At 32.9% G+C, this 15,068-nt stretch overlaps 2 protein-coding genes across 2 annotated transcripts; one reads left to right on the top strand and one right to left on the bottom strand.

The window, feature by feature from the left end:
• The first annotated feature begins 754 nt into the window (after window positions 1-754).
• On the top strand, window positions 755-2,711 carry LOC125839662 (heat shock 70 kDa protein 8). Its single transcript, XM_049518657.1, has one exon. The coding sequence runs from the start codon at window positions 802-804 to the stop codon at window positions 2,521-2,523; it is 1,722 nt and encodes a 573-aa protein (XP_049374614.1). The 5' UTR covers window positions 755-801; the 3' UTR covers window positions 2,524-2,711.
• A 4,679-nt stretch (window positions 2,712-7,390) lies between these two features.
• LOC125839666 (uncharacterized) lies at window positions 7,391-8,724 on the bottom strand. Its single transcript, XM_049518660.1, has one exon. It carries the CDS (start codon window positions 8,402-8,404, stop codon window positions 7,493-7,495), a length of 912 nt encoding a protein of 303 aa, XP_049374617.1. The 5' UTR covers window positions 8,405-8,724; the 3' UTR covers window positions 7,391-7,492.
• Between the last annotated feature and the right edge of the window lie 6,344 nt (window positions 8,725-15,068).

Raw genomic sequence — 15,068 nt, 5'->3', positions numbered from 1 at the left:
GAAAGTTGGAGGTCAAAGTTAAAATTTGAAGCCAAGTTTAGGGTCCAATATATGTATTTTGCCTTATATATATGGTGGTTGGAATACAGAATGCAGAAAAAAAAAAAGATGGTGTATCCGTGGATGGGGAGTATTAAAGTTGGAATTTTGTTACAAGCTGTTATTTTTGCTGTTTATATAATGAAATAATTATGTCATAATAGAAGTAATGAAGCATTCTGGTTCTGGATATGAAGTTATCCAGTTCTTGAATGTATATCAGCCAGTTAACTTGTGCATATTTTTCGAAATTCGTAATTGAAGAGTAAACTATGTAGGAAATGCCTTTGTGTTAGAAGGCAAAATTAGGTCAAAAGTTGGTAATCAAGCATGAGAAATTGTGAACAATAGAGGCAATTGTGTCATATGAAAGGACAACTCTCAGTTATTATGAAGCAGTTTATGCAGATAACTCTGTTCACCAGGCTTCGACAGGTAGTGAAAAAAATTCACTTAGTTATTTTTACCTCTATTAGGATTTGAAACTGAGACCTCAAGAGCTTATTGTGCTGTTATATTTAATGATTCAAGATGTTTTTTTTCTTCTCGTCTTAAAAGTCATAGTCTAGAGTAAGCAGGGTCATTAAGCTTCAGCCGTGAGTTATCTGTGGACCCTAGATAGTCTCACGAGTCTCTCTGACTAACATGATATATGCTATGTGATTATCGTATGGAACGGATGAAATGTGATATTGCTTTTCGAATGATTGAATCAGTGAATGTGTATATATTGTTAATGCAGGAGTTCTTTAATCTGTATTCATGGCTGAACAAGCATATACTGTGGTATCTGATAGTGAAACAACCGGGGAGGAAAAAACTTCATCGGCTTTCCCTGAGATAGCAATTGGGATCGACATTGGTACTTCGCAATGCAGTGTGGCAGTTTGGAATGGATCTCAGGTGGAGCTTGTCAGAAACACGAGAAATCGGAAATTGATGAGATCATATGTCACCTTCAAAGATGAGGTTCCTGCTGGTGGTGTTAGTGATGAACTGGCTCATGAATATGACATGTTGTCTGGAGCTGCAATCTTCAACATGAAACGTCTGATTGGTAGAGTCGATACAGATCCGGTGGTTCATGCCAGCAAGAGCCTCCCATTTTTGGTTGAAACTTTAAATATCGGTGTCAGGCCATTTATTGCTGCCTTAGTGAACAATATGTGGAGGTCCACTACGCCTGAAGAAGTTCTTGCCATCTTTCTAGTTGAACTAAGAGCTATGGCTGAAGTTAAACTGAAACGTCCAGTGAGGAATGCGGTTTTGACAGTTCCGGTATCATTTAGCCGATTCCAGTTGACCCGAATCGAACGAGCCTGTGCCATGGCAGGGCTTCATGTTCTAAGATTGATGCCTGAACCAACTGCAGTTGCTCTGTTATATGCTCAGCAGCAACAGCAGTCTGGACATGAAAATATGGGTAGCGGGAGTGAAAAGATAGCTCTTATATTCAATATGGGTGCTGGGTATTGTGACGTAGCTATAACAGCTACAGCAGGTGGTGTTTCGCAGATCAAGGCCTTGGCTGGCAGCACGGTTGGAGGTGAGGACCTACTTCAAAATCTGATGCATCACCTCTTACCAAACATGGATGATCTATTCTCAAGCCATGGAATCGAAGAAATAAAGAGAATGGGACTGCTTCGAGTTGCCACCCAAGATGCTATCCACCTACTCTCATTCAATATGAGTGTCCCGATTGATGTCGACTTGGGAAATGGAACAAAATTATCTAAGGTTCTCACGAGGGCAGAGTTTGAAGAGGTGAACAAAGAAGTCTTCGAGAAATGTGAGGCTCTGATAAAACGTTGCCTGCAAGCCGCTAAACTAGAAGCGGAAGATGTACATGATGTCATAATTGTTGGTGGCTGTTCCTACATTCCAAAGGTTCGGAACATTGTAATGAGTATATGCAAAAGAGAAGAGCTTTATTCAGGAATGAACCCGCTGGAGGCAGCTGTACGTGGTGCAGCACTGGAAGGAGCAGTAGCTTCAGGAATTAGTGATCCATTTGGGAATTTGGACCTGTTAACCATCCAAGCAACTCCTTTAAGCATTGGCATTCAAGCTGATGGAAGTGACTTCGTACCAGTTATTCATCAGAACACCACAACACCAGTAAGGAAAGAACTGATTTTCACTACTGTCCATGATAACCAAGCTGAAGCATTGATCCTTGTTTACGAAGGTGACGAGAAAGCAGCAGAAGACAATCATCTCCTAGGCTATTTTAAGATCAGAGGAATACCTCCAGCACCAAAAGGTATTCCAGAGATTAGTGTGTGCATGGACATTGATGCTTCCAATGTCCTAAGAGTCTTTGCTGGTGTAATGGTGCGCGGGACTCAGCGTGCTCCTATGCCTTTCATGGAAGTAAGGATGCCTACTGTTGATGATGGACATGGCTGGTCTGCTCAAGCTCTGCATAAAATGTATGGCTCTACTTTAGATTTGGTAACAGTAAAGAAAATACAGCATTGAGATTGCTGAATAGATAATAAAGTAAAAGAGACATATTAGGTGTGTTGTAAGTAGTGAAAAATGTGCCAACTACTTCATGTAAATATGTGTCTAGTTTTATATTTGCCGGAGAATAATCTTGGTTGTGAGTGTTGAGAATAATAGTTATAGCAACTGTTGTAACTTTGTCTCAAGGGATTTAGAATTTCATATTTCTAATGTATTCTCTGTTTCAAAATCATCTATCAGTTATTTGTTGGCTTTTATGTAATCTAATCCTGTGATGGAAGTGTTTTCACTGAGTGGACTGTTGTTTGGATGCTTGTTACCTATCGCGATCATGTCTTTGTTTAAATCTAATGTTATGTCGTTAGTTTAAATACAATGTTTGTAAATTGAGATACTTCTTTCTGTGAGTCAAGCATGTTCTATATATGAAATTACAGACACATTTCGTTGGCATGAGGTGCGGGTAAGTTTTTACCTATTGTCCGGGTGCTCATGCTCCTGAATCAAATGCTGTAAGCTACCTTTTTTCTTCTTTTTTGCAAGTGCAAATGCAGAAATCTTTCATGTAAAGTTAGCTGTCTAGAGCCACAGCACTTCTAATGAGACAAGACAAACAAGTGCAACTTTTTATAAGTGGAGGTGCAAAGAGTTTTAAAAGTTTAGGAAAAGTCATCCTCCAGGTATTATGTCACGACCCAAAAATGGACGTGATGGCACTCGTCTTAACCCACCAAGACAAGTCAGCCTAAAACTCAACCATTACAATAAAATGCGGATTTTTTTTAATAATAAACTCAAATATATCCCCAAAATCTGGTTGTCACGTATACAAACCTCTAAAGTATTACAATTGAATCAAAAGAAAAATACAAGTCTCATATGACATTGTTTCTAGAGTAGAACAAGATCATAAACAGGAGTAAGAAGGATCGCTGAGAAGACAAACAACTACCTCACAAATCTCCCAGAAGCCTTGGAAAAGAAGAGAATGACAAGTACTACAAAAATCCAGGCTCGTAACCTACAAAAATTTGTAGAAGCAAGGGGTGAGTACCAAACCACACGGTACTCAGCAAGTAAACCTCTAAACACGAGCTAAGGGGATAGAATACAAGTACTCCTTACACCCCAACCGAACCTTCACAACTACAATCTGTATAAAACCAGCCCAACCTAACAGTTCACAATTTACAAGCACATATCTCAACAACAACATTCTAACAATGGCATATCTTCAACAACAAGCTCAATATTCATCAGTCACAAGTTCCATAGAAAGGCACTCACAAGATCAGCAACACACAAGATCAAGTTCACCAAAAATAAAGAAGTGCAATGCAATGTCAAGTATAGTGATGCATGTCTGACCTAATGATACACACCCGCTGTCTCTCAGTCCGGGACCCATGGGGGACATATCTGTCTATGCATCCATCGCGGCGCGCGATACGTCCCTCGAAATATAGTATCCGTCGCGGCGCGCGACACGTCCCTCGAAATATAGTATCCATCGCGGCGCGCGATACGTCCCTCGAAATGGTACATCCTTTTTATTTTCTTATTATTTCTCAATGCACATAACACTTGTCACAACCATGTCTCAGAACAATGCAAATGACATGTTCACACAAATAATAAAGAGATGACCATTTTCATAACATTGCACAATTCACAACAACACAATCAGGATACAACATCAACAATGATTCAACAAACCTTTCAAACAATTCTCAACACATCACACAAACAATTGATCACATTGCCTTTTATTATCCCTTTCTCATCATTAGAATTAATCAATGTGGACAAGTCAACCCATCATCAAGTCTCATTACCCTAAACACATATTACAAGGAAATACATGAATTCCATACACTTAACAAGGGTTTAGAAATCCACTTGCCTCAAATAGTTGAACAATGACTCCAGAACTTGAGCCCTCCTCTTTCGGTTGACTTCCAAATCATTACAATCTATTTAAATAAATAACCACAATAAGATTTTGGAACTAACAATACCTATGTTACCAGACCCAAAAACTCACCCAAATTTATAATTAAGTTCTTAATCTTGATGCCAATTAACATGTCAACTATCATACTTCCCAAGTTTCAAGTCTAGCGTTAAGTTTCAATTTCTCCAATATCATAAATCCAATGGTCTTCATGTAGTACAATATACCTACTATTTAGTTACATAAACCAATTTACCAAAACTTAAATCACCACGTAATGACTATAAGAAATACAAAATCTAAACCAAATTCGTCATCTGTAACTTGGAGCACGAAAAGAATGAAAAACCTTACTACTAAGAACTCAACACCAACAGCACATTGGAATCCAAAATTACTACCAATTCATCATTTTTTTCCCAATGATTAAGCCATCATTACCTTAATTAGTGACCTTATAAATCAACCTCCACCACTACAAGTTGTCCCATAAACTTTTAAACACAAAATTGCATTAAATTTCAACTTTCATTCCTTTACACCAATAATATACAACTAATAATGGAACAAAGCCTAGGTTGGAAAACAAATATTTCTCAATTTATAAAAATAAACCTAAAAATCGATAACCTTAACAATGGAACTACACAGAAAGCAATTTTGCAAGTCTTACTTTGCCAATGATAAATTTTTCCTAACTGACAACTATTTCACCACTAACTTGTCAACAAAATCCTTAAGGACCCACGTGGTGTTAACAACTAACAACAGCAAATTGAAATATTCAATTTTGCTTCTACACCCATCTATAAAATCTCTATCCTCCAAGTAACACATACCATACAATATTATTAAAGAATGCCCACCCAATACACAACATGTATAAAACTAAATTGGAACTTAATTAAGTTTCACCTGCAGTCCTTTTCCGCCAATTCTCGTCGACGGCGCTATGCCTTGCAAGCGGTTGGAGGTATGACCAAATAATATTAACCCTCTCCCTTTAATTATTATTATTTTTACATGGGTCAAGTGATATAGGCAAATAATTAAATTATGAATTTGTCCCATTAAACAATTAAAATAAATTATTTAAGATTACTCATAAATTAATAACCATAGTTAAATGAATAGTTTAAAATTCTCAAACCAACTTCACCGACTGATTAGAAATAATTTGGGGCAACTATCGGGAGGGATAAAACGGTAATTTTATGGAATTTCTAAACAAACATTTTTGAGGTCATTACATATTATTGGATGAGTGCTGAGCAGTGTTATCAAAAACAAAAAGCGCAAAAAATCCCTAAAATTGGGGCTTTAAACATAGTGTAAATAAAATGTGGGATGAAAATGGACACAAAGGGATAAAAAATACATATATAGATTTAGTGCAATACTAGTAATTATAGGCATGAACGCATGAACAAAGAGATTTAACAAGACTGAATAAAGTGAAATATCAATTGTTTGACGAAAAAGTATGCCTTAGAAACTTGATAACGACCAAAAAGTATGCCTTAGAAACTTGATCGACATTAAACTGCACAGCCTCGTTTCAGGGCTTAATCACGCCTTTGACAACGTTGGTGGTAGCCTTAAAAGACAGCAAAAGAAACCTAAAAGCCAGCAATAGAAAGGGGAAATGAAAAAATCAACTGCAGCTGCTCAAATATTCCAAACAAAATTTACTGCTGAGGCCATGAGAAACCCTTAAAAGGCCTAAACAAGTAAAACCAGTTAGAGAGACAACATATCCACCAGATACTCAAATTGTAAGAAATTGCATATCAGAGAAGTTAATGAGACAGCATATAAGATTACATATACTTCATGGCTGAATGTTTGGAGTAGAGATGATCAATGATTCAAGATTCGATCTTCACCATTAAGTTTCTCACACAGAATATAGGTAACACATGGAAAGAAAACGTCTTAGAACAGCTGAAGGCCTTCAATTATGTTATTATTGCCAGAGGACAAAACCAAATGGCTGGTGACAAATGATCTCCACCCGAAAATCACCAACAACAACAACAACAACATACCCAGTGAAATCCCACTAGGTGGGGTCTGGGGAGGGTAGAGTGTACGCAGACCTTGCCACTACCTCGTTGAGGTAGAGAGGCTGTTTCCGAAAGACCCTCAGCACCCGAAAATCACCAATGAATTGAAATTCACAAAACGAAGAAATGAATGGTGAAATATGTTCGCCAACACAAGATTGCATAGCAATTGCCTTCAAGAAATGTGTGCAACTACTCAACTCAAGCATGTACTTCAGTGAAATCTATGTTTACGGATAGCATTCCATTTCAGTGGTACCTCAAAGGAGTATATACCTTCAAATCTCTGCACTTAGCCGACAAAAGCAAATATCATTTCTTGCATCTGTAGATCTAATAGCAGACCAACTAGTACTCAATGTGCCAAAGTATGCAACGTTCCCAGTTTTCATGTTCTTAATCTCACAGCAAGTTATAGTAAGAAGTTCAAAATCAGCCCCAAAGTAGTTTATCACAAGCGTTCTCAGCTTCCATGGGGATGATTCAATGTAGAACACAAACCTTAAGTTTGGAGCTCCACAGGACTTGCTTACCGGTGTTTTATCCAGTTTTTTTGGAATCATTTTACATATTACATGCAAAGTCTGAAGATTTACTAATACATTTCACATTTTACCATACAAAAATGGAACCTTTACTAATCCAAAGCTATGATGTTAGACACTACCATTATGATGAGTTTGATTGTCTCTAATGATGTTTGCATATACTCAAAGGAAAGTTCCACTTTATGGACACAATTATTATTCATAATAGTAGATAACAACCAGTAATCAAAAGAAATTGACTCTTTAAAGGAATAAAACGAAACGTAAGATTCAAGTAATAATCATAGCACATGAAGAGATGAAAAAGGAAGTAACAAGAAAAAAGTATATTCATTAGAAATAACTCAAATCAAGTTCACAAACAAGATCTTAAAAAATCAATCTTTTTTGGGAAATACTAGAAGAACACTCGACTAATCGTTCTTCCAAACATACAAAAACAAGGAAAAACCCAAACCAGGTGATTTTGAATTGCTCAAAGTACTCTCTGTATAAGGCCAAGGCATCACAGAGAGATCAGACAAGGTTTGTGTATTCCACAACTTCTCAGCTGACAAACAAGTTTGAAACATGAACACTGCATTCCCAAAATTGCTACTGAACAACCAATTATGAACATCCCAAAACACTTCAACAGGGAGTCCATCAATTAAAACAGTATAGTTACCGCGAAACTTCCAGCGCAAATGCTTCACTTGCATTACAGTTTTCGAATCGATACGTACCAAAAGGCAAGGATCATCAATGACACTAGAGTCACATTCAATTGTAATATCATGAATTGGACCAGTATAACAAAATTGAGCCTTAGTACCAAATACCCTCTTTCCAAATATGTGTTCCCTCTTGGAAATAAACATTGCATTTGAAAGAGAGGGAGTTGCATTACTCTTCTTAAATGCTTCTTTCCTCAGATCCCCAATAGCCAAAACCATCTGGCCTTTACACACTACTGCTAAATAGTAACCTTCAACAGGCTCTGGCCCAGATCCAAATTTTGCCAGAGAAAAGTCCCAATGGATGTCAATTTTACAAGCATTAACTTCTAAAGACCTAGACCCTTTTCTTTTAGAGAAAAGAGAAGGCTTTACATCAACTTTACAAAGACATTGATGAGACATATCATCAATTTCAACACTAAGGCATTGACCCATCAAACTTTTAGTCCAAACAACTGTAATCAAACAAGATTTCCCCAGTAATTTACACTGATAGACACAGGTTACTAAATTCTGTGGGGTTTTACTCACACCAACAACACTTGAACAAGAAGCATCAGCAACTTGAACCCCATTTTCACCAAAACAAGATGGGAAATCCCTCATTTTTCAGCGCAAACAAGAAAACACAATAAAAATTGTATCTTTAAACACCCTTTAGTCAAAAAAACCACACATTCCCCCCCTTTCAAGATTCCACTTTGTGGTACTGAAACAACTGAAATATGTATGGAAATGGATGAAAAAACAAGAAATCAAAAAGGGTAAGTGAAGCAGCATACCAGTATGAAGTTTGTACCTTATAAAGCTCTGAACTTTGAGCAAATTGTTCAGAGCTTGAAGCAAAGGAGGAAGAGGGGTTGTGTAAAAGTGGGGTATGCTTTAAGAATTGAAAGGGAAATGGGGTTGCAGTGTTTATAAGTACAAGGAATACACTGTTTAAAGGAAAGACAAGATATGCTTTAGATTACAACCAAATTTTGCTGTGGTAAAAAAGTGAAAAGATTTAGGAATTGTGGGGAACAAAAGTTTGAAAAGAATATTAGAGTAATTAAAAGGAAAAATAAATGTCATCAAAATTTTGGTTTTTTTTCTTGTTTTTCACCTGGTATTCGGTATCAACAAAGGAGTTTGACAAAAACAATTCTATATCTAAGGAAACTCGAATCCAAGACATGAGTAGTTGTCACTCCAACACGTTGGCAACATAGCTTATGAAGCTTTTTTGGGTAAATGAAACATGCATGGACCCTCACATCATTTGTGTTTCAGAAGAATTTAATTAAACACACAATTTGTTGGATGATTAGTTAAGTTTTACTAATTTAATGATGCAATTACATATTTATAAAACACAAATTATGAAAATAGTCGTAGTTTATAATCATGATAGCTATTATAAAAGCCTTTTTTTTTTATAATGATCTTCAATAAAATCATTATTTCAAAAATTAGATAACATTTTTCGAAAAATATTTTCTACGGTATCAAACACACCCAATAGTAAATTGGGACGGGAGTAACAAATATACCAGCTTAGTTAAATTATACATTTTTCAAGTTATAGTATGCCAAATGAACTTCACCATTTTGGTGACAGCACATGTTTTTAATACTTTTTGACTGATAAAATGTCGTAACTTGATCATAGATTAATTTATATACATTTCGCCTTAATTTACGTGATATAATTAAGTTTTAAATTTTTAAATTTTACTTGTGAATTTTGATATATTAGCGGTAAGTTTCTTAAATAAAATTTATGTATTTAAAAATTATATTAAAGTATTATAAATCACACTAATAAATAATTTAAAATATGTAAGAAGTATTTTTTAAATTTATTCAATATTTTATTAACTCTCAATATCAATTGTGCCACATGAATGAATTGAGACGGAGAAATTACTATACAGTCGATGTCGCTCCATCAAAATAACAATAAAAAGGTTATATACATAATTACTGAATATTTTTATACATAATTACTGCATATTTGTATAGTTTTCTTGTATTATCATTTGTTTATTGTGTTTCAGTTACTGCATTATTGTGTTTGGACTTGCATGTGTTCCATAACTATTTCGAGTGATTGCTGCTATCTGGCTTGAGTTAGACAAGCAGAGAAGGATCTTATGCCACCGGGGATGTTCTTATTGTTTTCTTGTATATATTGCACTCTTTTTCTTATTAGTTATCATATTTACTTCACTATTTTTTTTCTGTATATCTAAATTTGAATCGAGGGTGCTTCAAAAATAGTTACTCTACCTGAAATAATCGATATATATTCAGCTAACGACTCTGATTATTAGGATAGAGCGGCTATATATATTAAAAGTCATTTTCAAAAAGCAAATATTATTTTGAAATTTCATTTCAGAAATAAGGAGGGGGAGGGGGGGGGGGGGGGGTTGCTGGAAGGACTGATAATGATTTTTAATTATTTTTTTTTGTCATTTTGCTGCATTTTAAGAAATAACCTACACAGGAAAATTTCTTTTCAACCTTTTAATCACGGATCTATAAAAAAGCATATATTATGTACAGAAGGGGAAAAAATAGAGAGCCTATCACGTGCTAAGGAAACTGTACAAATTTGAATATGAACACTTTAAATATGTTTATATTATTAGTATTTTTTTAGGATAAGGAGGGGTTGATTTTAGTTTAATTCCAAAATATCATTTTGTTTTAGTGTTAACAAAGTTACAAATTCAAACTTTAATGTTTTACTTAATTAAGTTGGTCTTTTCCTACTCTTTTTTTTTTTTGCTGACTATGTTTGAAATAATTTTCATATTTGACTTTAATCTAGGGTATGTTCGGTATGAATGAAAATATTTTCTATAGATTATGTTTCTTTTGGAAAAATATTTTATAATTTTATGTTTGATATGTAAGTAAAATATATTTATATACAATTTAGATAAATATTATGGAATGTGGGGTGGAAATGAAGGTGGTGGGGATGGGAGCTACGGGGTGATAGTGGTGAAGGTCAGATTTGTTGGAGGGTAGCTAGGAAGACAAAATGAATGTGAATATAATTTATGGTATATATTTTTTTTTATTTCTATTAAAAAAGTTGTTTTCCTATTTTTAAGGAACCGATTCTCTAAGAAAAAAAAATTCCCAAAAAATTTAACCAATGAAACATGAAAATGATCAAAAAATATTTTCCTCCATAAAACACACCCCTAAGTTTTATTTTATTGTCTTTTAGAATGAAGCGAGTAAAAACATAAGTGGCTACCAAAGGAAAGAAAATAACAAAAAAGGTCATTTATATTTGGAATAGGCGTTATAATAGTCTTTTAAATATGCTCCTCAATAAATATGGTCCTTATATTTGTTAAAGTTGAGACAAATCATTCAAAAAAAACAAATATAAAATATGAATACATTCTACTTTTTTTCATATTTTATCTGAAGAATTACATCAAATGTGTTATTGTCGTAATATTAATCAAGATAAATTGTTATTATTAGAGTGAAATCTCAGATTTTGTGTCAATATATCAAGGGGGGAATTAAAGATTAAAGGAAAATTATGGTCCATCAAAATCTATAAGAAGCTAAATATGGAATGGTACTTTATTTGGGGGAAAGGGAAAATTAAATGAGTCCACCTATAAATTTGGAATATGAAAATGAAGTCCATGTGCAGGATTAAACAAAAAACTAAAACTGGAACAGACAGGATAATTGGTACTTAATGCTGCATATGTTTGTTGTGACTAAAATAATTAATTAATTAATTAATTAATTAGATTGCGAAGGAATCGTTTGGTCGAGAAACAGTTATCTTAAAATCATAATACATAATTAGTAATGAAATTATTTAGAGAATATATCTTTTATTGAGAAGTATATGGTTTATTGGACTAAAAATAGGGACATAATATTGTTTGATAAGAGGAATAGGATGGACAAAGTTATGTAAAATTAGATTTTGAATTTAACTTACATCCTCAAAAATTAGCTTAAAGAGAGAAAGATTATCCGAGTCTTAAAAAGAAAATATTCATTTCATAAATTTGAGGGTTCAATATTAGGTGAGATGAGTCATGCTCTGATATTATATAAAATAAGGTATTGGACCTAATTCATATCCCAAAAACTAGTTCAAAGAGAAAAATATTATTCAAGCCTTATATACACACCTATCTCATTAACTATTCATGTGAGACTTTTTTATTCTTTAATACATTATCCCACAAATGAGATAATTAATCATGTGATCAGTAATCTCACTAGATAATATTGAAAAACTTATTTCATCATTATAGCACAATATAATGGAATAAATAGTTTCGAAACTAATTTATACCCCCAATTAAATTGAAAATAAAATAATTTTTTTATTTTGAAATTATTATTCTTTATATCTCATGCCAAACTATTCCGGAGTGAATTGTTCTTCACACTTAAAGTATGGAGTTGGAAAACTTTATTGGGAATTGATTTGTATATCCCGAAGAAAAATAACAGAATAATTCAACACACATGCACTTTTTGGATAATTAGAGCTTGATAATTGACTAGTTGGAGTAACAGTTTAATCTTTTATTTCAGCCAGTTTTCAAAATTATTTAGTAGTTTTAAATTAGTGGTTTATATAAAAGCAAGGATTTCTTTCTCCGTGTCTGTTGCTATTAATGTGTCTATTTTCATTGACTCTTTTTGAGTAAGATTAGTGAGCGATAAGCTCACATCCGGCTCCATAGAAGTAAATATCAGAATCATCTTATCTTTATAATTCCCTAGAAGACAAAACCTGGAATCAAGTCTTGGTGTATTTTGACATATGATTCTCAATACGCTATCGGAAAGTCAACAAGGAAATGTGGGACAATAAAAATGAAGAACAAGATAGTGATAGCGTAATAATAACAATAATGATCAAAAGAAAGTTAGACAACGGTCAACCTACTAATTAACCTTCAACCTTAGTGTTCGGCCTCTATAAACCTTCCTATCTAAGGTCATGCATGTCTTCGGTAAGATGCAGACGAGTTATGTCTTATCTAATCACTTCTCCCAAAGACTTTTGTGATCTACCTATATCTCTCCTTATAATACCCATTATATATAGTCAATTTCTCACACTTCTTCACTAAAACATATGTGCATCTTCTCTTTAATTACATATTCGAATCATCTCAGTCTCGCCTCTCTCGATCACTTAAAAAGCTAGTATTATTATTTTTCTTTTAGGCTATTTTGCTTCACTAGTTCTTGTGCTAGAAAGGACACAAACTAACGTAAGAAAGAAACAAAAAATCTTTCGACGATGATGTTTTGCTTGAAAATGAAAAGGGAACATTTGGTTGATAAGTTAAAACCTTTGCTATTCATTCACATGATCGTCATGAAATAATGGGTAAGCAAAGGACCCCAACAAATAAAGTATTATTTAATATACACATAAAGATAGATAGATTCATAAATAAATAAATAAATAATTTGATTGAACTAGCTTTTTATATATTGAAATATGATAATTGATAATGATACAACATAAAGGAATTTTGTTAGTGCATGGTTGTAATTGGATGTCTGTAGTATTATCACAATTTAAAAGTTATTGTTTTTAAATTGAATGTTCCAAAATATATTCGGTATAAATATTTTGATTGAATCAATCAATAAGAAACATATAAATAGTCGTGTTTTTATACAAAAAAAATATTAGAAAACTTTTCAATATTTTAATGAGATTCTGTTTCCCATCATGAGTTTTCTAATGAGCTGGTTCTGGAAATAAAATAGGAGAATCATATTGTATAACATAATTTTTTCATTGATTCACGATAGGAAAAAAAATTCTCTTTCTAATATAATACTTAAACTTGTGAACAAATTATAACCAAAAAGTGAATGAGATGAATCATTTTTCACTAAATTAAAATAGAAATTAAAGAAAGAGAGAATAATAATTAGAGAAGCGTATGGATAACACTAGCAATGCGTGCAGACAACAAAATTATGTGCAATATTTGCCCATTACATATTCCTTCAAAAAGAAAAAGGAATTAAACATTAAATTAAGTGTCGTTTAGTTTGCGACTTTGCGGATTATATTATTCCAAAATTATAATTTTGAGATTATAATTCTTGAACTAATTTATCTTATTTGAAAGATGGAATAAAATAACACCATGTTTAATAAGATAATGTGAAATAATCATAATTAAATTTGTACTTTATTTGATTGAATGTATAAATTTATTTTTAAATTTAATTTTGAGATATCCAACCTCATCTCATCAACTAAACGACTATAATGGGGTGTTTAGCCATGATTTTTTTTTTTCACTTTTTCCAAAGAAAACAAGTTTTGGTCATAAAATTCCAGAAAATTTCTGTTTTCATTTTTTTCAAAAGTTTTCAAAAATAACAAAAGTTAGTTTCACTTTTTTCACTTCAAATTAATTATACATAAAAACTCAAACACGACTCTAATTCATTTCCTAGCCAAACAACTAATTTCTAAATATCATTTTTATTTTAAAAATAAATTATTTTACACAAAAACTCAAACACGATTCTAATTTATTTCATGACCAAACACAATTAATTTCTGACTATCAATTATTATTTTTATAATAAAACATGATCAAATGTGTACCGAAGCAAATAAGATTGATTCTTACTAAAAGTCTAGTGCATCATGAAGCCCTTCTTTTCTATAGTTTTACTGAAATGATGTCAAACCCACTTTTTCTTGTTTTTCTGTTTTATTAGTTCATAGCCTAAAAACGCAATCAAAATTGGTGTAGCCCTACGTAACAGCTAGACATACCATAGATATATATATATATATATATATATGGACAGACAATGCATGCCCCATTTACATTCTTGTTTTCTGCCATCTTTATTTCAAAATAACTGTTATCTTAATTTAAGATGAATTTAAATTAATTATTATCAAAGATATTTAATATTAACCAAGTCGATTTGATGTGAATTCAAATTAATCAATTTTTGTATTATGTTCTCACTTATAATGTTTTAAAAAATTAAATTAGATGACATAATATATCACGTACACCTCAACATGCATGTTAATTCTAAATAATATTACACTGATGGTATATAAGACCAAATAATATTTGAGACAATAATAAAGTATCTAGTGGCTTGAGAGGTTTGTAATGTGACCCTATATATTGCTGGCCTGATAAATTTCTTCAAAAAATCATGTCTGCACTTCAGTTAACTAAATAATTGTAGATGTGACCTATTGTAAAATACTATCAAT

The sequence above is a fragment of the Solanum verrucosum genome, unplaced genomic scaffold (genome assembly GCF_900185275.1).
Source record: "Solanum verrucosum unplaced genomic scaffold, falcon-dt-bn FXZP01000306.1, whole genome shotgun sequence".
NCBI lineage: Eukaryota > Viridiplantae > Streptophyta > Magnoliopsida > Solanales > Solanaceae > Solanum > Solanum verrucosum.
Note: the sequence above shows the minus strand (reverse complement) of the source record. Positions and strands in the feature narration are given on the sequence as shown.

Excerpts from the sequence above, each read along its gene's own strand:
- LOC125839662 (XM_049518657.1), top strand. The coding sequence starts at position 802 with ATGGCTGAACAAGCATATACTGTGGTATCTGATAGTGAAACAACCGGG.
- LOC125839666 (XM_049518660.1), bottom strand. The coding sequence starts at position 8,404 with ATGAGGGATTTCCCATCTTGTTTTGGTGAAAATGGGGTTCAAGTTGCT.